Consider the following 21,520-nt stretch of genomic DNA (forward strand, 5'->3'; position numbering starts at 1 on the left):
CCCCTCCTCCCTGACTCCAACCCAGGGGCTCTAGCAAGGGCTGTCAATCACACATACAGCCCCTCCTTGGCCTTGGTCCATTGGCTGAGAGGGAGTCACGTGACTCAAGCAGGACCCCGCCCCCCTCAGGGTTTTCCTGGAGGATTTTGACCAAATCAGTCACCGGGGTGAACCGATCTCTGAAAGTTGAGTCTCTTGCAGACACTTCCGTCAGGAGGACGCTGACAGGCAGGTGGAGCTTTTGTGCTGTGTCCAGACTCCTGGCCTGCAGCCAGTCAAGGGCCTGCCTCCAGACCAGGCCTGGGGAGCTGGGGCTGGCCCCTGGGACTCTGTCCTCGACCTGGGGGAGCCCGAGGGCCCTCGCCAGCACGGCTGCAGACCCCCACGGTGCCATCTTGCTTGCCCTCACGCTGATTTCCGTCACACACCATGTCCAGATGGTTCTTCTGCCCGCCGCCCCCGCAAGATCCTCCTGTCCCTGTCCTCACTGACTTTCCAAACCCTAACTTTCTGGCAAGTCCGTCTTCCCAACAGGTGTCCCAGGTGGCGCAGCGGTAAAGAATCTGCCTGCCAATGCAGGACACACAAAAGATGCAGGTTTGATCCCTCCGGGAAGATCCCCTGGAGGAGGAAATGGCAACCCGCTCCAGCATGCTTGCTGGAAAATTCCATGGACAGAGGAGCCTGGTGGGCTATGTCCATGGAATTGCAGAGTCAGACACGACTGAGCGACTGAGCGTGCAGGGCACGCATCTTCCCAACATTGCAATGTCCCCGCAGGCCCCACTGTAGGGGGACTTTCGTATTTATTCACCCACAGACATCTGCTGGGCTCCCGGGGCCCGGCAGGCACTGCTCTACGGTACTGGAGTCCAGCAGCGGGAAAGTGAGATTCCTGACCTAGCACACGGCAAGCAGATAAGGATCTCAGACCGTTTCCCGCAGTGTCCCATGCTCCGAGGAGAAGGAGAGAGGAGGGGAGGACAGAGCTCGATGGGGCCGTGGGGGGGTTTCCGCACCCCTGCGACGTCTTCGACGTGCTCCCCTTCAGAGGGTGCCCAGTCTCTCTCTTTGTATGTGGTGGGACTGGCAGACTGCTTCCGAGAGGGGTGTGGCAGAGGGACACGTGTGGCTCTCAAGGCGAGGTCCGAGGAACAGCTGTGCTCCGGTGCCATCCTTCCGGGGTCACCTGCTCCGAGGGAGGCCCGTGTGGACAGGCGCCCCTGCCAGTGTCCCCCTGCCAGTGGCCAGCACCAACTCGCCAGCTGCGGGCGTGAACCCCTTTGGACACTCCAGGCGCCCTCCGGACTCACCCGGCCTTCGAGTGTGGCCCACGTCTTGGGTGTCACCTCGTGAGGGACCTGGGGCCGGAGCCATTCTGCACACTACTGCAGAATTCCTGACGGAAACTGTGAGACATAATGCGTGTTTATTGTTAATGGATGGTTAAATAATCAATGCAGGTTGATTTTTTTCTGAATGAAATGAGAGAGCAAGCCGTGCAAATATCTGAGGAAAGAGTGTTCCAGGGACGGGGATGCCAGAGCTTGGAGCAGGGGAGGCAGGAAAGAGGCCGTGGAGGTGGGGAGCCCTCATGGGGCCCGGGTTAATTCTATGTGAGATCGGAAGAATTAGACCAGGAGAGGGACATGGTTCAGTTTAACTTTTAGAGAGAACCATCCAGCTGCTATGTGGATAATGAGAGCAGAAGGGGGTGGCCACCCAGGAAGTTACCGGGGTAATTCGTATTCCAGTGTAGAGATTCAGATGCGGCAAGATAGGGGACTAGAAGGTCAGGAGCCAAGAATAACTCCGGAGTTTCTGTCCTGAGCAGCTGAGAGAATGGTGGTACCGCCGTGAGGAAGAGACAGATGCAGGTCTAGGAGGTGTTTTGAAGCAAGAATCAGGACTTTTTATTTTCCTGTAAAGCTCCCACTAGGCCACAAATCCTGCATGCTTTGACAGGCTGTGTGTTTTGTTTTCATTAAGTTGCACAGTTTTCCTAATTTCTCCTGTGATTTCTGCTTTGATTTATGGGTTATTTAGAAGTCTGTTGTTTAATTTTCAAATATTTGGAAATTCTCTGAATGTATTTCTGCTACTGATCACATATGTTACAGAGCACATATGTTGTATGATCTTAAATATATTGAGACTTATTTTATGGTTCATAAGGTGGTTTTTCTTGGTGAATATTCTGTGAACCTAGAGGGAATTGTACATTTCGCTGCTGTTGGGTGCAGTGTTTTGATAAATGCGAATGTTCCTCAGGGTGGCTTTATTGAGCATTTTCCTTAATGACTGACTATGTTCAGCATCTTTTCTTGTGCTTATTGGCCTTTTGTATATTTTCTTTGGAGAAATGTTTATTCGAATATGTCGCCCATATTAACTGTGTTAATTTTCTTCTTCGTATTGAGTTGTACGTGTCTTATGTTCTAGATAAAGCTCTTTTATCGGATATTATGTTTTTTAATATTTTCTCCATGTCTGTGACTTGTGTTTTCATTTTCTTAATGTGGTCTTTAACGTGCAGGACTTTTAAATGTTGATGAAGTCCAGTTACCAAACTTTTTGGTAGTTGATTGTGCTCTGGTATATCTGAAATATCTTTGCCCAATCCAAAGCCACAAAGATTTTATTTTACGTTTCCATCCAAGAGCTGTGTAGTTTGGGCTCTCACACTTAGGTCTCTGACCCACTTTGAGCTCTTTCCCTTATGTGGCATAAGTCCAGGGGCAAATTCATTCATTTTATGTAGGTATCTGATTGACCCAGCACCATTTGTTGAAAAAAGCTATCCTTTAATCACTGAGCTTTCTTACTGTCTTTGTCAGACGTCGGTTGACCATGAATGTAAGAGTCTACTTCTAAAATCTCGGTTCTGCTCCATTGACCTACATGCCTTGACATGCCAGGACCGCGCCGTCTTGATAATTGCAACTCTGCACAGCTAGTGTCAGTTCTCCAGCTTCATTCTTTTTCAGGGTTGTTTCGGCTAGTCTGGGTCCTTTGTAATCACAAATATAATTTAGGATCATCTTGTCAATTTCTGCTAAGATTTGATAGAGACTGCAGTACATTTATATGTTAATTAAGACAATTGCAGTCTTAAAAAATGGGGTCTTTCAATCCCTTATTAATATTTAAAACATCTTTATTTTCAGCAGTGTTTTGTAGACTTTTATGTACAAAAACTTGCAGTTATTTCATTAAATTTATTCCTGTTTTTTTTTTTTGCTGCAATTTTGAATGAAATAATTTCTTTATTTTTAGCCTGTCATCAGTAATGTGCATGTGGAAATAAAACTGACTTTCGAGCATCGATCTTGTGTCTGTGCGCTTTCTGAACCTGTTTATTAGTTCTAGTAGGGTTTTTGGTTGTTCTCAACTCCTGAGCATTTTGTAGGAATCACGCTGTCTGTGTGTTAATAGGCGGTTTCCTTTCTTCCTTCCCGGTCTGGAAGCTGTTTGTGTCTTTCTTGGGAGAATGAACTAGACAGAAACTCTCGTTCCAAGACTGAAACAGTGAGAGCAGACATCTGTGCCTCAATTCTGATCCCAGAGGGAAAGCATTTGATTTTTCACTATCAAGTACAATAATAGCTATTGGGTCTTGCAGGCAATTGTACCAGGTTAGGAAGTCCTCTTCTTTCCCTAGTTTGTTGAGAGCATTTATTGTGGATAGGCACTGGATTTTTCAAATGCTTATCTTCTGCATTTATTGAAACAATCCTGTCACTTTGGTGCTTTCTTGGCATGGTATATGACAGCAATTTATGGATGTTAAACCGAGCTTACATCCCTGGGAAAAATGGTCAAAATGTACAGTGTTTCCTGAATATTGCTGAATTCTTTTAGCTAGCATTTTGTAGAGAATTTTTGCATTTATCTTAATGGGAGATATTGGTCTGTAGTTTTCTAGTGATTCCTCGTTCCAGTTTGGTATTAAGTTAATATTGGCCTCATAGAATGAGCTGGAAAGTGTTTGCGCCTCTTCTCTTTCCCGGAAGAGTTTGTGAATGTTGATGCTAATTCTCCTTTGAGTGTTTGGTAGACTTCCCCAGCAGCGCTGCCGGGGCTTGGGCTTCCTCTTGGAGGGAGGCTGCATCACTGGCCCAATTCTCTTAGACATGTATTCATGTTTTCTATTTCTTCTTGCATCAGTTTCGGTCATTTGTATCTTTTTAGGAATTTTTCCATTTTATCCAAACCCTTGCACGGCACTGTGTTTGAAGGGGCTGCTCCTCCCTCCCTGGCAGCTGAGCCTGGGGTCACAGCTGGGCGCCCCTTCCCTGCCCGGCTGAGGCCCACAGCAGGTCCAGAGCTGGCTCTCTGGGAAGCTTGGCCTGCACGCCTGGCAGAGTTCTCTCGAGTTCCGTCCAAAGCCTCAGCCCCCAGAAAACAGTGGGACCCGTGGAGGGCGCCCCCCGCCGCCCCAAGCCTACAGGGAGCTTCTGACAACAGTGCCCGCGCTCCTTAGCCCCCCCAGGGAGGAGTGGGCACAGCCCCTCACTGCACACCCTCAGCCTGGTCAAGATAGGGAGAAGCCGGCTGCCTCTGGTCTCTTTCTACAGGCTTGGCTGCTTGAGCCCTGCCCGCTTCCCGCCTGGAGAGCAGCGCAGGGCGCCTGTCCCCTCCTCCTGTGAAGAGTGTCCTAAGTGCGGCCTGCAGCCCCTCCCTGCTCCTCCAGCCCACGTGCGGCTGACTCCCCCAGGAAGGGTGCTGTCCCGGGGGCTTCAGTGGCAGTGAGCCTCCCAGGGGCTTGGAGTGGCCCAGTGGCTTGCCCACGCCTCCCGCCCCAGGTGTGACGGCGGGGTCAGGGCCAGGCCCAGGGCCCGGAGGACAGCTGTGCCTCCATCCAGGCTTTGCTGTCAGTCCTAACCTGTGCCTTACTTGCCTTCTCCCAGCTGCTCCACAGGCGAGCAGAGGGCCTGGGGCAGAGGAGGGTCACCAAGGAGGAGGCCGAGGTTGAGGGTCCCGCCCGGCCCAGGGGCTCCTCACTGCCAAGTCGAGTTTGTTGGGTAAACTATTAAAACAGCTTGCTTTCACAAAACCTTTTTATTTTCAAATAATTACACCTTCGCATGAGGTTTTGCTCAGCGCAGAGAGGCCCCGGGTGCACCTCGCCATCTCCTGCAATGTCTGTCCTGCGATGCGAGGACGCGTGACCAGGAGACCCCGGTCATGCTGAGTCCTCTCCCGGGTGAGGCTCCCTGTGGGTCGGGGGTCCCATGGCTACAAGCACCTCCCTCCTGCTTCCTTAGGAGCCACGTGCCCCCATCATCTCTCACTCAGACAGCTGCTAATTGAAGCAACTGAGTTTTGGAAGATGGACAAACTCAGTTTTCCCAGAATGCAGGGATTTCCAGTCAACACAAGGTGCTGCGATCCAGCCCGGCCTGGCGAGCGCGCTGTCTCACCAGCGAGTGTGGCAGGAGCAGCTCGGGGTGTCCCAGGTCTGCGTCTGTCCAGGGGCTGCAGCCTGCTGGCCCTGCAGAAACGAGAGCCCGCAGGCTGAGCTGAACCCAATCTGGGCTGCCCAGGAACCTCCCTGTGCTCCATCCAGCTCTTTCCCAGGGTTGCAGGGAGCCTGGGAAGACCCAGTGGATCGGGCACCTTGGGGGCTGGTCCAGAAGCTGTCCCTTCAACCAGCTCTCTTGGTGGGGAGGGTGAGAAACCATGACAAACCCTCCTCCAGATGCCACCGTTTCCCTGGTGGCTGGTTGTGCCGGGAGGAGTCCTGAGGGCATGTCTGGAACTGCCAGCAGAGTCCGTGTGGGAGACCTGCAGCGGCCCCAGAGATGGCCCCTAGAGAGGAGGAGGCGCAGGGAGGGCGGTCTCTGGGTCAGGGGCAGACAGGCCCAGGTGCTGGGCAGTAGGGGTCTGTGCTGGGGAGCCCTCCTGGGGAAGGTCATAGCTGGGATGGCAGGAAGCCGTGGGTTCCCCCATGGGGAATGGGCATTGGGAAAGTCCTAGGGAGGGGCTGCAGAGAACACTGGGCGGGGCCCCAAATCGCGCGGCCCTCTGCAGCCCAGGCCTCCCTGGCCCTGTGTGTTGAGGGGAAGAAGCTCACAGCAGCGCCGTGTTCTGAAGACGACGGAGTCTGCTGGCCGAGAATAAGCACTCGGTTATTCCACCAGCGAAAGTGGACGTTGGAACATCGCAGGAACTGCAATTTGGGACACGCAGGCTATAGCAAGGAGAAGGCAATGGCACCCCACTCCAGTACTCTTGCCTGGAAAATCTCATGGACGCAGGAGCCTGGTGGGCTGCAGTCCATGGGGTCTCGAAGTTGGACACGACTGAGTGACTTCACTTTCATTCTTCACTTTCATGCACTGGAGAAGGAAATGGCAACCCACTCCCCCAGGGACGGGGGAGCCTGGTGGGCTGCCGTCTGTGGGGTCGCACAGAGTCGGACACGACTGAAGCGACTTAGCAGCAGCAGGCTATAGCAAAAGCCATATGTAAGTCCAACAAACAGGAGAGGAATGGTTACTTTATAGAGAAAAGTGAGGAGGGTGAGAGGTTTGGGTGTTTTTGCTGTTATTGTTTTTAATGGACTCTCCCTGGGAAAGACTGCGACTTCGGGCGAGGATGGTTTCTCGGCTCCGTCACTGAGGTAGGTGGCTTCCTCTAGGAGAAGCTTTGCGCTTGCCCGCGGGGGCCCGTCGCTGATGGTTCTTTCCTGTTAGCCTTCTTCCACTGTGCTTGCTAACTGGCTGTTGACCTGGAACGAGAAAACAGCCGGTTATTTCACCAGCAACGTGGGTTTATTGTGGAACAGTTAAGAACCGGAATCCAAGACAAACAAAGGTGACCTTCCAGCAAGTGCTGAGAACAAAAGGAGCCCTTTCATAGCCGAGAGGGGGGCTTTCTAAACAAGGGTCCATGGGAGAAAACCGGGAGCCGGAAGTGCGGCGGCTTTTTATTTGCTGCCCTGCCTCTCATTGGCTGAACGGTTGCCGAGAGGGGAGAAAACCTCCCCCGGCCTGGGGCGTCGGTCAGCACCTTCCTGTGGGGTCTGCTATTGAGGCTGCCCCCTAGGGCGAGAGAGCTGCCGCTCCTGGTCTCCTGACTGCACCTCCCTGAGGGTTTCCTTGACTAATTTTCGTTCACTGAGGGTTCCCTTTACTAAGTTTAATAAGTTCAATGGACTTCGCCTGTGGCTCAGCTGGTAAAGAATCCGCCTGCAACGCGGGAGACCCGGATTCGATTCCCGGGTCGGGAAGATACCCTGGAGAAGGGAACGCTACCCACCCCAGTATCCTGGCCTGTAGAATCCCACAGACTATACCGACTCTGGGTCGCAAAGAGTCGGGCACGACTGAGCGACTTTCAGACGTATAGGTCCAGTGGCTTTCCTGGTGACGGCAGAGACTCTGCCTGCAACGCAGGAGACCTGCAACGCAGGAGACCTGGGTTGGATCGCTGAATCAGGAAGACCCCCTGGAGAAGGGAGTGGAACCCACTCCAGCATTCTTGCCTGGAAAATTCCAGGGACAGAGGAGCCCACAGCCTGGTGGGCTACAGTCATGGGGTCGCAGAGTTGGATGCGACTAAGTGGCGCGCGCGCGCGCACACACACACTCGATGAAGACCCCGAGGGCCCCCCTGCCTGGCTCTGCAGCCCTCTGCCCGCCCTGAGCCCGGTCGGCCAGGCCCCAGCCCCACGCCACGGCTCCGGGAAGACAGCCGGGTCAAGTCCGCCCCGAGACTCGGGGCGCCCCGCGCGCGCGGCGGAGCCGCCCGGGAAGGCTCGGCCGGTCCCCCAGGCCTTCGCGGGGGAGCCGGGCGGGGACGCAGCTCCGCGAGCGCCGGGCCAGAGCCGCTCCTCGGCCGCCGCGCAGAGCCGGGTAACGGTCGGCGGGCTTCTGCGCGCGCGGCGTACCGGCAGCAGCACCGCCGCCGGCCCTTGAGGCGCCAGCGCCGCGCCGCCGGCATGCACCCGCGGCCCGCACCGCCCGGCGGCGCCCTGGCGCTGAGCCCCGGCTGGAGGCCGGACGGCGGCGGAGCGCGGGGCCCCTGCTGGCCGTGGCGGGTGAGCGTCCGCCGGCGCCGGCCCAAGCCTGCGGGGCCGGGAGGGCGCGGAGCGCGGCGGGAGACAGGCTCCGCGGGCGGGACAGCTGCGACCCGGCCCCGGCAGCCGCGCCCGCACACGCCCGCCGGCTGCGGGGCCGCGGGGCCGCCGCGGAGGCCCGGAAAGAGGCTCGGCCGGCCCTCCGCGCAAGACCCCGCCAGAGCCCGACCGGGCGCCGCCCCGAGCCGGTGCCCCGCGGGGCCTGCGGCAGGGCCCGCTGTGTTGCCCCGCGTCTCTGGTGGGTCTGGCACGAGGGCCTTGGATGGGGGCCCTGGACTCGGTAGCTTGGCCCGTCTGAGACCCCTTGCGCCTCTGAGAAGTAAGCCACCCTTGACTCTTTAAGGTCACGCAGCACTGACGCCTGGCGCTTCACCGACACCCCAGCACTGAGTGTGTGAGCGCTCCCGGGGAGGAGGAGCCGAGAGCGGGTCTGTCTGTCTGTCTGAGGCGGCGGCACTCCTCTGGCCCCTGGCTTCTGCTTGCTGGCACTCGGAGAGTCCGTCTGTCTCGCGCCTCCAGGGTCACCTGCCACCCCTTTCTCAAGCTGGCCTCGGGAGCTAGGACATTCAGGAACCCATTTGCTTTGGATAAACTTTGCCTCATCCTTACTTAAAACTTTATGACGACTTCTTCCGCTGACTCAGGCCCACGTCCCCAGAGGTGCTTTTCTTTTACTTCTGCCACGAATCAGGAGGTTTCAGTCCAGCTGCCCTCACCTGATTTCTGTTATTTCTGACTTTCACGGCCTCATGAAGATGAAAGAAAAACAGTACTCATGTCTCACTGCAGACAGACCTTGTGGTTTTTAAGTCCTTCCCATCACTGATCCAGAACCTAAGTTGTGAACCTGATGTCGCTTCAGTAAAGCCTGCCTGCTGGGGTCCCTGTCCTATTACGAGGCCTGACGGGTCAGGAGTCTCTAGGAGCCAGCACCAGCGTCCCTTTGTCCTCTTTAGTTTGTTGTGGACCTGCCTCTCAGGAGGTGTTTTTCTTTTGGTTGAGTCAGGCAGCACCCAGCTTAGTTCCCCAACCAGAGATCAAACTGGGCCCCGTGCAGCGGAAGCTCGGATCTTAACCACTGGACTGCCAAGGATTTCCAAGTTGGACCTTTAAGAATTGGTTTTTGCAGGAGGCTTTAATGCCAAGCAAGGAACTTGTAGCTATGTAGAGGCGGGGGCCTGAGCCCAGCTAGTGGGCTGCAGGGCCAAGGTAAGGCGGGAGGAGGCTGCAGCCAGCACACCCAGCTGCCAGTCATTTTCCACACCCACACCAGGGCCAGAAAAGGTCTCCCCATGGGTTTCATTCTAAGTGGATCGGTACAGGGTGTCGGCTGCAGTACCGCTCCAGCCTGCGGCCCCCACTTGGAGGAAACGTCCCCGGTTCAGAAGCAGCAGAGCCCCATGCTGCCTCGGGAATTGCTCCTCATCCGCCCGGAGTCTGACACGGCAGGAGAGATTGCTCGCTGTGCTCCTTTCAGTAAAATGGTCGTTGTCTGTCCCTCAGAAATGGAAGCAGCTATCAAGGTTACAGCGGATGGTGGTCCTCTTCCTGCTGGTGGTCCTGATGCTCTTCGGCCTCCGGTCCTATGTCCACGTGGCTGACGAGTGGGCAGGTACCAGCTGCATGATCCTCGGGCGTCCTGAGGGCTGTCTAAGGGGCGGCACAGCAATCTGGCAGCGGCAGGAGGCCTAGACTTCAGCGCGTTGGCAGGAAGTGAGATGAGGAGGAGCCTAGAATGTCCCCAGCCCCCCGCTAGAAGGTGGCTGTTAATCTGCGGCGTGTGACTGTTGCCCAGACGTCTGCTGTGAGAAGCGGCCTGCCGTCTGGCCGTCTCACATGAGATCCAGGTCCGAGGGTGCACGCGGAGTGTGCACGCACTGTGTTGCAGGCGCTTCCTGGCACGCACTGCAGTGCTGGGAAGGAAGCGCAGGTGCCGGGAGGAGGGCAGCTCCCTCCTGGGTTCTGCTCGCGGCTCCTTGGAGGAGGAAAGCTGCAGAGCCCCCGCGGGTCACTCCCGTGAATGGCCCGTGGGCCACCGTGGGCCCTCCTTGAAGTGGAAAAGATAAAGGCCAAGTGTTTGGGTTGTGGGTGGGGATAAAGACAGAAGCTGCCAGGAGCTAAGGGCAAGGTTTGCGTCCCTGTGGCACTCTGGAATCCCTTGACCTGCCCTTTTTGGAGGTCGCGGCCTGTCCCATTCTTTCCAGGAGGGCTGGCTGTGTAGGTGCTGTTTCCAGCGCCCTTTGACTCTCCTCTGGGCCTTGAGGCGTATTTGAGATAAAATAGACTCTCCTGTTTAGCTGTGGACAGCAGGTCGGCGGCAGCATGGCAGATGAGACCAGCAAATCCTCCCGTCTTGCCAGCTCCTCAGAAAGCAGCTGAGAACCCAGAGGCCGTGGCGGGGCTGTCGCCTCAGGTACTTGGAGTAAGCTGAAGGTGGAGGCATGAGTGGGGTCCAGGCCAGAAGCGCTTCAGCACAGCAGGGGCTGTTTGAGAGGGACTGGGATGACTTCTGCTTCCTGCCGTGCGTCTGAGGTTTTAGCCTGAGCCGCCTTGCTCTGGGCTGGTGGGACGGAGGAGACGAGGAGGGAGGAGGAGGGCCATTCTGTCCTCCGTCCTCTTCGCCTGTCTGGTGCTCCGGGTCCTTGGGAGGTGAGAGAGACCGTCCCTTTTCTCTGGGAGCTACTGGCCGGGAGCAGTCAGGCGGGGGCTCCCCTCTGGACCTGCCCAGACGGAGGTGCTGGGGCCTCCGCCTGGGGTCAGCAGGGAGGAGTGGGAGTTGGCAGGTGCGTGGTGCCTGCCATCCAGAAAGGGTGGGGGCAGGGGTGAGGCCGTGTCCTGGGGGGCCCCGAGCCGTTCAGGGGGCGAGCGGGGGCGGGGGAGCATGTGGAGATGAGGGCGAGGGGTCAGCCAGAGCCAGGGCAGGTCCCACCCCAGGAGAGCGGCCGGCCTCTGAGAGCCCAGGGTGCTCTGTGCCAGGGACACGCTCCCGCGGGCTCGGGTGTCCAAGTGCCCAGGCGCCCCCAGGGAGAGGCTCTGGGACTGATGCTGGTCTCACGCCCCGCAGGCTGCCTGCTCTCACCCCGTCTCTCTGCAAGGTCTGTGTGTGAGAGAGCCGGTTTCTCCCTTTAGAGCCAAGAGCGTTCCTCCTGTCACTTCTGTGACCACTCTCGTGTGCTGACTTCACGGTCATGTGCCAGCAGAATGTGGCTGTCTCTCCCCCGAGAGACACGTTTCCACACCTCAGCATCCATGACCTGGACGCTGGTGTCCAGGAGGGGCCTGGAAATGAAGGCGTGAACATCCACGTCTCCTGTGGAGCGAGTGTTGGGGCCCCTGTGCATGCTGAGGCCGCTGGCACCTCCTCTCTGGGTCCGATGCCGACACTCGTCCCCGAGACCTGCTTCATCCATGGAGCTTTGTTTCGGCCGCAGCTACTCTCGTGATCCAGGGGCCCGGCTCTGTGGAGTTTGGATCCTGGAAGGGGGTGACTTCACGGATCCTCCGCCAGGGTGTCCATGGGTGCTGCAGCCAGAGGCTTTTCCAGTCACGAGTCTGTGTCCTTGGGAGCTGGAGGAGTTGCTATCACAGCCGCTGTTGGGGCTGGAGCCAGGACGAGTGCGGCCTCGCACAGCGCTTTGTCACTGACCGGCCGCCTCTGCCGCAGCCTTCCGAGGCTGAGGTGGGAGTCCCGGGCGCAGGCCTGGGCAGTGTTCTCTGTGGCTCCATCGACGGGGATGGGGTGGTTGAACCCTGGCCTGCTACCCTTAGGGTCTGATTCCCAGACAAGCTCTGGCCAGGGGCTTAACTGACCTCCAGGGCTATACTCGCCCATAGGTGGAGCCTCCATCGGAGTCAGAGCCAGGAGCTGCTGAGAAAGGGGCTCCTCCCGAAGCTGCGCATCGTATGAAAAGCGGAAATCATTTCCTCTAGGAAACTGCAACTGCTCAGCCAGCCCACAGCGCTCCCTGTGTGGCTCCGGGTCTGACTGGGGACGGGGTGCGTCCTAGAAGCGGGATGGAATCATTGTACGAGTGACTCTTGTCTCTGTCCAGAAGCCCCAAAGGCATTTCCGACGAGGACCCCCCAACCTGCAGATTAGAGCGCCCGAAGGAGACTCCCAGGAGAGGAGGCAGGACCAGGCCCAGAAGAGGGCAGAGGTGGTGGGAGAGGCTGGCTGGGGAGCAGAGGCGCAGAGAGACGGCCTCAGGTACCGGGAGTGTCAGAGACGGTCTGAACGTGGGAAACCCAGAGGCCTCTTTTGGTGTTTTATCCCCTGAAAAATAAAGAGAACCAGTCTGACACATAAGGATAGCTTTCCTTTGTCACAGACTGTGCCCGTGGGGAGCAGGGTCGGGGACTGCTCACTTGAGGTCCCCCGTGTAGAGTGGGAGGCTGAGCAATCCGCCTCTACTCTGAGTTTGATTCTCTTCCTCCAGGTGGAGGGGAGCAGGGACCAAGCCGGAACAGGGCCCCAGACACCCTCTCAAGAACGCAGAGTTCTCCAGCTGGCCTTTTCAGCAGCAGGCCCTGAGGATTCGGGCCCATCGAGGTAAGGGCTGCCTGTGCCCTCTGGGCCTCAGCTGGCATTCATTCTGACGGGCGCCACGTTGGGCATACTGGAGAGTTGGGGTAGCCGTGCAGCTCCTGCCTTCCCTTGGAGCATGGGCACCGGGGGTCTTTGGGGTCAGGCACTCTTCAGAGCCTTGGTGACGACGTCCGGCCCCTCCGCGGCTGACCCCCCATGTCCAGTGCAGCTGCAGGGGGCTGGCCTCTCGCCCGTGTCCCGGTGACAGGCCTGGGTGGAGCTGTGCACCTCTGTCCTTCGGGGACCCCCCCGGCCGATGGCTCTGGGCAGACGTGCTGGGCCCTCAGGCTCCGGCGTGAGAGCTGAAGGGCCTGTGGGCGGCGGGGCTCACTGAGCCCCATGCAGCCTGCACACTGTGGTCCTCACCTCCCCGTTGAGGTGGCGGTCTGTCCTGTGCCCATGCCATGGACTGGAGAACTGCGTCTGCGCCCTGGCTGGGACGCTCTGCTTCCAGCTCTGGAGGCCCCGAGGAGAACCAGGGAGCCAGGAAGGGGTCCTGTGGCCACGGCCCTGAGGGACACAGGCCGGGTTAGCGATGGACGACGCGACGTGGTGTGGACCGCGGCCGGCCTCACCCACACGGAGCCCGTGCGCAGTGCAGCGTGGACGCTGCTGGCTCTTTGTGCAGTGGCCCACCTCTGATGTGCTCCGAGCCCCGGGAGGCGTCTGATCAGCCTCGAGGTGTCAGCTCCGTTTGCTCCTCCTCGGAAGCTCCCTCCACTGACGGTAGACGCAGGCCCCAGCCGACGAGACCATCTCGTCAGGGTCACCACGTTTGATGTCCGCATGCCAGGCGGCACACCCAGGTGTCCTGGGTCCCCTGCGTTCGCTCCTTCCTGGAGGCTGGTCCCTGCTGGGACCTGGTGGAGGCTGAGCAGCCTGGGCCAGGTGGCAGTTGCAGCTTGGGCCTTCACTGCAGCCTAAGGTGCCCCCAGGGCAGGCTCACTGGCTGTGGGGCCACAGGGCAGGTCTGTCTGGGTGCCCACGCCCTGCTTTCCTCCTCCCAGCCTCCCAGAACGCGCGCCAGAAGGCTGTGGTGGACGCCTTCCTCCACGCATGGGCTGGATACCGCAAGTTCGCCTGGGGCCACGACGAGCTGAAGCCCCTGACCAGGTCCTTCAGCGAGTGGTTCGGCCTCGGCCTCACGCTGATCGACGCCCTGGACACCATGTGGATTCTGGGGCTAAAGAAAGGTACCTGCTGTCCCTGCGGTGGGCTTGAGTTCGCCGCGCGTGACCCTCGGGCCCGAGTGAGCCGGGTCTGGGAGGCGACCACATGCCGCGTCCTGCCGGGCTGTGCTTCCCCCTGTCCTGGCTGCCAGAGTGGCTGTGCTGGCTGCAGGCGATTCTCTGTCCCCACACGTCCGTGCGCCCTGCGCCTCCTGCAGAGCGCCGAGTGTGCTGGAGGGTGGCGTCCAGGGGTGTTTGCAGCTGCGTTTCCAATGCGGTCAGGAGGGCCCTGTGGTGGGAGGCAACATGGGACCCGACGCGGTGGCCGGCCGCGCCCTGAGTCACCCTCGGTCCTTGTCGGTGCAGACAGGGTGAGGCGGGTGGCGTGTCCCCAGGTGTCTGACCTGGCGCACTCACGGCCCTGTTCCGTCTAATACTTGCACCGCAGGCCTCCAGCCACTCACTCCTTCGTGCTTCTCTGTAGCGTGGCCTTGACGTCGAGCACTTGTGCTCACGCTGCACGGCCTTCCCCCAGCTGCACGCTGGCCCTGGGTATTCTGTGCGGTTGGAGGACTCGTGGGCCCCCCCTCTTGCATGAGGAGGTGATGTCGGAACCCTGCAGGGATTTGCACAGCCCCGAGGGCGCGGCCAGGGGAAGGCTGGCCTGTTAACTTATCCCTGTGCCCCTGCTGTTCCACGTGGCAGAATTTCAAGAAGCCAGGAATTGGGTGTCCAAGAAGTTACGGTTTCGGAAAGATGTGGACGTCAACCTGTTTGAGAGCACCATCCGGATCCTGGGGGGACTTCTGAGCGCCTTCCACCTGTCTGGGGACGTCCTCTTCCTGAATAAGGCCGTGAGTGTCCCGGCACCGGGTCTGTTCGCGTCCTGGGGGGACTGGGGTCTCAAGTGCTCAGCAGTCAGTGCTTTTCTCGCGGGACTGGGCTGTGTCGGGCGTTTGTTTCCAGTTCTGTCTCCTCCCGCTCTTGAGTCTGTTTCTGAGCACGTGGGTGGCTGAAGCAGCATTGGGCCAGCCTGCTGCCTGCCTGTGAGGTCATTCTGAACTGAGTCCAGCTCGGTTTTGTAGCTGGCCAGGGTTGGGTCACGTGAAGCCAGCCTACTCAGGTCTGTCCACTGAATTTGATGAAAACGGGTGTTGGGCTTACCATCGTGTCATGGAGACAAGGCCGCCGAGCAACAGGAATCGTTGACTCATCGCTGTGTTGTGTATCAGGAGGATTTTGGAAATCGGTTGATGCCTGCCTTCCGAACACCCTCTAAGATTCCATACTCCATTGTAAACATTGGCACTGGAGCTGCTCACCCACCCCAGTGGACCTCTGATAGCACGGTGTCTGAGGTGACAAGCATTCAGCTGGAGTTCCGAGAGCTCTCTCGTCTCACGGGGGATAAGACGTTTCAGGTATGGCGGGGCTCTGCCCCCGGCTGAGGACTGGGGTTCCTGCGGGGCCGTCTCTGGCTCCTGGAGGCGACTGCAGGTCTGCGTGGTTGTGGGTCCTGGGCCACCAGAGTCGCGTCGGTGTTGGTTCCTGTCCCACGTTCTCCTGCAGAATCGCATTTTCTGGTGATGCCGGAGGCGCAGATGGGAGAGGCCTTGACTGGAGGCTGAGTCCTCTGCCTGACCTGCCCCGCGGGTCCCGACAGCTGGCGGCTTGTCCTGCTGCGCTCGGCGTGGCCTGGTGTCCACTTGCCGCCATCCTGGGCCCTCCTGCAGTGCTGAGGGCCGCCTGCTGTGTTGTGGCTGAGTGCCACGGGGTGTGTTGGAGCTCTGGGTTTTGTAGTCAGGTCAGCGTAGGTGACGTTGTCGTCCCATCTTGGCATCCAGACTGGGCCCCGCACACAAGTGTCCCGGCTGGGCAGCTGGCGAGGTGTGCCGGCGTGGCTCCTCCATGGGGGGGCAGGGCAGTGCTGACCCCTGAGTCTTCCTCCCAGGGAAAAAGTCCTAATTTGAGGACCTGGACTGGAAAAAGGCCTTAAGCGTGTCAGGGATTGCTATAGTCACAGCAGTCTGCAAGGCTGTGAGCTTCTATTCACTACAGGCTTCCTTGGTGCCCAGATGCCTCCCTCAAATGATCCGGGGACCCTGGCATCTGAGCCCAGAGGACAGACAGCACCTGAGTGGGTGCTGAGGGCCCACCCACCCTCGTCCTCTGCACCTTCATTTCCCACACTGCTCTGCCTTCCAGAGCGGCTTGGCAGAGCGAGAGGCTTCCGCTTATGTAGTTCCTGCTGCAATCGCCGTAGCCCTTCCCAGTTCAAACTGGAGAAACCGAGGCAGGAAGGGTGCTGGTCACTTATACAAGATCAGAGGCAGCGGGAGATGGGGAATTCAGACCCACAGCCTCTGCCCTTGAGTCTTTCCTCTTCTATTTTCTACCCGTCTCAATCTGTATTATTAAAATGAGTGGAAAGTGAATATCGAATCTGCAAGCCCTCTGCCTGTCATCGCCTCCTTTAAAAACACGCTCAGCAGAGACTGCAGCACGGTGACTGCCCTCTGCGCAGGCCGCGGCGTCGAGCACGTTCAGACCGTTGTGTGGCCATCATCGCCATCACCTCCCCAGTCCGACCCCCTGCCCTCAGCTAGAGAGCAACTCCCTATTCTCCCAGGTCTGGACACAACCATCTACTTTCTGTCCCCATGAAAAATACTTTCATGCTTTAAAATTTTGCCTCTTTCTTTTCTTATTGTGGTGAGAAAATCACGTAACGTAAAATTCGCCATCATAAAGCCATCTTGAAGCATCCAGTCCATAAGTGTTCAATCTGTCCACACAGCTGTGAAGCAGATCTCCAGAACTCTCCCATCTGATGAGCTGGAGCTCTGCACGCATTATGTGGCGACTCACTTCCTTCCATTCTGTCTCCATGAAGTGTCCTGTTCAAGGTCTGTCACCAGGTGGAGTCATACGGCGTCTCTCCTTGTGAGTCTGGCCCATTTCATGCAGCGCAGTGTCTGCGGGGTTCATCCGCAGAGCAGCATCACAATCTCCTTCCTTTTGGAGACTGAATAATACTCCACTGCACGGATGGACCGCACTTTGCCCTTCCATCCATCCATCAGCGGGCACTGGTTTGCTTCCGCACTGTGGTCACGGGGAATGGTGCAGTTCCGAACACAGCTGTGATAGCATCTGGGGATATAATCCTTAGAACTGAAGCTATGAGGGCATAAGGTCACTCCGTGTTCAGTGCTTTTGAGGAAACGCCACACCACTGTCCCAAGCGGTTGTCCCATTCTGGATTTCCGCCAGCAGTGCACAAGTGTTTCAGCTTCTCACATCCTTGCAACACTTGTTTACTGGGGTTTTTTGTTTGTTTGGTTTGGTTTTGGTAGTAGCCACTGAGGTAAGCGTGAGGTGACATCTGATTCTTGTGGTATCTATTTCCATTTCATTAGTGATCAATGATGTTAAACATTTTTTCCTATGCTTATTTGTATGTCTTCTTTGACAAAATGTCTATGAAAAGCCTTTGCCCTCATGTGAATCAGCTTGCTTGGGTGTTTTGTTGCTGAGTTGTAGGGATTCTCTATGCATTCTGGACAGTCATCCTGAAGCAGATATGTGGCACGTCCATATTTCTCTCTCATCTGTACTCTGCATGTTTCCAATGTGGATGGGGTCCTTAGATGTACAGGAGGTTTTCATTTTCAAGGAGTTGGTCTCTCGTTTCTGCTGCCTGTGGATTAGGTGTTGTGTTCCAATCCCTGGATGAAGTGTGGCCTGTCAGGTGCCACCCTAGGTCAGGTAACCTCTGCTGATGATGGAGAACACACACCGTTCACGTGAGGTTCCCACACACCCAAGGGCAGTTCCGCGTGAAACGAGCCACTTGCTCATAAGGGTCACTTGCAGACACACAGATTGCCATGTGTTGGTGGTTTCGAGATCGCAGAGGAGTAAAGCAGCTCACTCCGGGGAAGTGTGCGCACTGATGGGTGTGTAACCGCTGGGTCCGGATGACTATGAGGAAGCGTGCACAGAGCCTTGGGGGCAGACACACGCGCTGCCCCAGCTAGACAGGAGCCCAGGGCAGGATGGGTCTTGAAGGGGGAATAGATGTTCCCCGGTGGCTCGGGACTTTGGGGCCGTTGTCATCATGAGAAGCAACCTTGGGCTGGGAAAAAGACGTGCCTGCCAGCCCTGCAGGGAGTGGGAGCACTCAGCCATCCTCAGGAGGGGGTGCCAGCCCCACAGCTGCGGCCGCTGTCCCGGGTGGAGGCTGGGAAGGGTCTTGGGGATGAATTCAGACCCGCGGTCGGCTGTCCAGGTGCTGAGTCAGAGGGCAGCCCCTCTGCCCAGCCCACTCGCTCACCGCCCCCGCCGTCTGCCCCAGGAGGCCGCAGAGGAGGTGACGAGGCGCGTGCATGGCCTGCACGGAAAGCTGGACGGGCTGGTGCCCATGTTCATCGACACCAACAGCGGCAGCTTCACCCAGCTGGGCGAGTTCACCCTGGGCGCCGGGGCCGACAGCTACTACGAGTACCTGCTGAAGCAGTGGATCCAGGGCGGGAAGAAGGAGAGGCAGTGAGGCCTGTTTCTCTGCTTTCGGGGCGGCCCCCTGGGCTCGGGGTGGCGGGGCCCTCTGTGGGGAAGGGTGTTTCTGTCCATCCTATATGCAGAGCAAGGGCCGGCCACCGGCGTGGGCAGACGGGGCTCTTCCCTGGGGCTGTGGCTGCTTGGTCATCGGCTCCAGTGGGAGGCAGCCAGGGCCGTGTGGGACTCCTGGTGCTTAGCGCTTTGACACTGAAAACTCACACATTCCCAGGGAGCAGCCTGGTCGCTCCCTGTCCAGTTATAAAATAGAGATGAACCCCAGTGGGGCGCTGGGGTCTTCTCAAGCCTCAAGCCTGGGGGTGGCTGTGTCCCAGGAAGTGTCACTGACTGGGGAGCCCTCAGGCTGGTTCAGGATGAATCAGGCTGGCCGAGGCTGGTCTCCATTGGCCCCTTGGGGCTGGTTGGGAGGCACTGGCCTCACTGGGGTGGGGGCAGCCCAGAGGCCCGAGAGGCTGACCCCCATGGGGCTGGCAGGGCCGGGCCTCATCGATCCCAGGGGACGGGAGCTCGGGGCCACGCCCTGTCTGTGGACCTGAGGGCGGTGCGCCCGCCTGGCTAGAGCACACGGGCCCCGCTGGTCTGCGCAGGCTGCTGGAAGACTACCTGGAAGCCGTGGACGGGATCAGGAAGCACCTGCTCGCTAGGTCCGAGCCCAGGAAGCTGACCTTCGTAGGGGAGCTCAACCACGGCCGCTTCAGCGCCAAGATGGTGAGTGGGAGCGGGTTTCCCTGATCTGGCCTCAAGGCAGCTGAGGACCCAGCCTCAGTGCTTGGCGTCTGGTGGCTCGGAGTGGGGACGACCGGGGGAACCTCGTGGTCCTGGCCGTGGAGCGTGGGCGGTCCCGGGTGGATGTGGGTGTCCCGTGAGAGCAGCAGGAGCTGAGGTCCGTGGGGAGCCAGGGCCCCCACCCCAGAGCCCGCGCCTCCTCCAGGCCTCTGCCCTGCGTGTCTCTCTCTCCACGCTCTCGGGGAACCCCCACTCCCAGTTGCGCCCCCTCCTGCTCTCCTGCAGCCAGGGCCCCGTCAGCCTTTGAGGTGGCCCTTCCAGAAGCTTCTCCCCTGCCTGTGTGGGGCCCCGGGCGCTTGGCCTGCAGCTCAGTCCCCTGTCTGAGGCCTGACGGCGCTGGACCCGCTGATGAGGTGACCCTGTGGTTTCAGGACCACCTGGTGTGCTTCCTGCCGGGGACACTGGCTCTGGGTGCCCACCACGGCCTGCCTGCTGAGCACATGGAGCTGGCCCAGGCGCTCATGGACACCTGCTACCAGATGTACCGTCAGATGGAGACGGGGCTGAGCCCCGAGATCGCACACTTCAACCTGCAGCGCACGAAGGCTGTGAAGGACGTTCAGGTCAAGGTGAGCTACGCCTCGCCCAGGGCTGGGCCAGATGGGCATGCCGGGGGGCACCTCCTGAGCCCACGTGCCCCCCCCAGGCGGCCGACAGACACAACCTGCTGCGGCCCGAGACCGTGGAGAGCCTGTTCTACCTGCACCGCCTCACGGGCGACCGCAAGTACCAGGACTGGGGCTGGGAGATCCTGCGCAGCTTCAACACCTACACGCGGGTGAGCCCCCGCCGGGCCCCAGGGCCTCACTCTCACCTCCCGGGGGCTGCACCGGGAGGCCCTGCCCTGCTGTGAGGGCCCGGGGGGGTCGGGGCGTCCGTCTCTCCTCTCTGGGGACACCTGTGTCGGCACACAGAGCGTGTCTCTGCTGGGCCCTCCGTGTGGCCTGGGCAGCGTGTTTGCGCCCAGCGGGTGAGTGACCTCTGGGCCGCTAGTCTCCAGGCCAGGGGCCACAACCAGCACCACCCCCTGCTCTGCCCAGGGCCCACTGCCCACCCTGGCAGGGCTGAGACTTGACCTTCGCCCTGTGGCCCCTGAGGTGGACTCTCCACCCCTCGGGTGGCCCTGGGGCCTTTGTGAGGCCTGCACAGGTTTTGGAGGTGGCACTTGGCATCTGGTCACTGAAGGGAACCATGGCTACCCTCCAGGTGGCCATTCCCCCTGTGGGCTTTGGTGTCCTCCCCGCCCCAGACCCTGCCCTAGGGGGCCGTGTGTTCTGGGGTGGGCCAGTGCCCCAGGGGGCCGCCTCTGGCTGGCAGCCCTCCAGAGGGCTGAGCCAGCATCGTGACTTGCGGTCTCGCCTCTCGAGCAGGTCCCTTCGGGCGGCTATTCTTCCATTAGCAATGTCCAGGACCCCCACCACCCCCAGCCCAGGGACAAGATGGAGAGCTTCTTTCTGGGGGAGACGCTCAAATACCTGTATCTGCTCTTCTCCGACGATCCTGACCTGCTGAGCCTGGACACCTACGTGTTCAACACAGAGGCTCACCCCCTGCCCATCTGGGCCCCCTCCTAGGGCGGGATGGCTCTCGAGTAGGCGCTGCCCAGGAGGCTGATACGTGCTGTCTGTGAGGATGCCTGTCGGCAAGGCCCGGGCCCTGGCCTTGGCTGTGCGGTGACCCCCCAGCTGGCGGCACGTCTCCGGGCCGGGCTGGTGACGGAGGCCGGCGGGCCGCAGGGCCAGGCTGTCTCGGGGCCTCGTGGCTGCCTGGGGCGGCCCCTGGGCGTCTGGTGCTCTGCCGCTGACTCTGCTCCTCGCCTGGTTCCTGCTGGATCATCGTTTGGAACACGTGGGAATAAATGGGCGGTGTGATTCTGGGGAATCTTGTCCACTCAGCGAGTTTCTTCCTTCTTCCTAGAAAATCAAATCAAATGACTACATTCCTGAAGCCTGACACTCTCCTGCTGCCCTGCAAGGGCTTCCTCGGGGTCCTGGGCAGCTGGTCACCCCAGGCCACTTTTGGCCCCGAGCCCGTGATGTGATCAGAGATGGGCTGAGGGCACAGCCCAGTGCAGCCCAGCTTCAGGGTCACAGCCTGTGAACACGCCTGACCCAGGGGCTCAGGGCGTCCTGACCTTGTGGGGCTTCGGGCTCCTGGCTGGCTGTGGTGTTTACATGTTGGACTCAGGGATCCGCCCCTGCCTTTACAGGGCTGGGCAAGGCTGGGAGGCATGTTCACCGGCTCCCAGCCCAACAGACGGACTTCAGTTGGGATGGAAGCACGTATGCTCTGTGAGGTTCCCCATGTGTTTGCACTGGT

General features: G+C 59.1%; 1 protein-coding gene across 1 annotated transcript; it reads left to right on the forward strand.

Annotated features, from left to right (window-relative positions):
- LOC106501835 (endoplasmic reticulum mannosyl-oligosaccharide 1,2-alpha-mannosidase-like) lies at nucleotides 430–21,091 on the forward strand. The gene is made up of 17 exons (XM_018054755.1): nucleotides 430–517; nucleotides 821–886; nucleotides 1,245–1,411; nucleotides 7,634–8,321; nucleotides 9,393–9,695; nucleotides 10,381–10,496; nucleotides 12,136–12,344; nucleotides 12,520–12,632; nucleotides 13,123–13,290; nucleotides 13,604–13,861; nucleotides 14,543–14,691; nucleotides 15,070–15,258; nucleotides 18,195–18,385; nucleotides 19,003–19,123; nucleotides 19,573–19,770; nucleotides 19,848–19,979; nucleotides 20,572–21,091. The coding sequence occupies exons 1-17, from the start codon at nucleotides 430–432 to the stop codon at nucleotides 20,773–20,775; spliced, it is 3,360 nt and encodes a 1,119-aa protein (XP_017910244.1). The 3' UTR covers nucleotides 20,776–21,091.

This window comes from Capra hircus, chromosome 11 (assembly GCF_001704415.2).
Source record: "Capra hircus breed San Clemente chromosome 11, ASM170441v1, whole genome shotgun sequence".
NCBI lineage: Eukaryota > Metazoa > Chordata > Mammalia > Artiodactyla > Bovidae > Capra > Capra hircus.

What these genes read in the sequence shown, in the direction of transcription:
- LOC106501835 (XM_018054755.1), top strand. Translation starts at nt 430, where the DNA reads ATGTCCAGATGGTTCTTCTGCCCGCCGCCCCCGCAAGATCCTCCTGTC. An exon ending in GGCGGGAAGAAGGAGAGGCA is followed by an intron (nt 18,386 to 19,002) that starts GTGAGGCCTGTT and finishes TGGTCTGCGCAG; the next exon opens with GCTGCTGGAAGACTACCTGG. An exon ending in TGAAGGACGTTCAGGTCAAG is followed by an intron (nt 19,771 to 19,847) that starts GTGAGCTACGCC and finishes TGCCCCCCCCAG; the next exon opens with GCGGCCGACAGACACAACCT.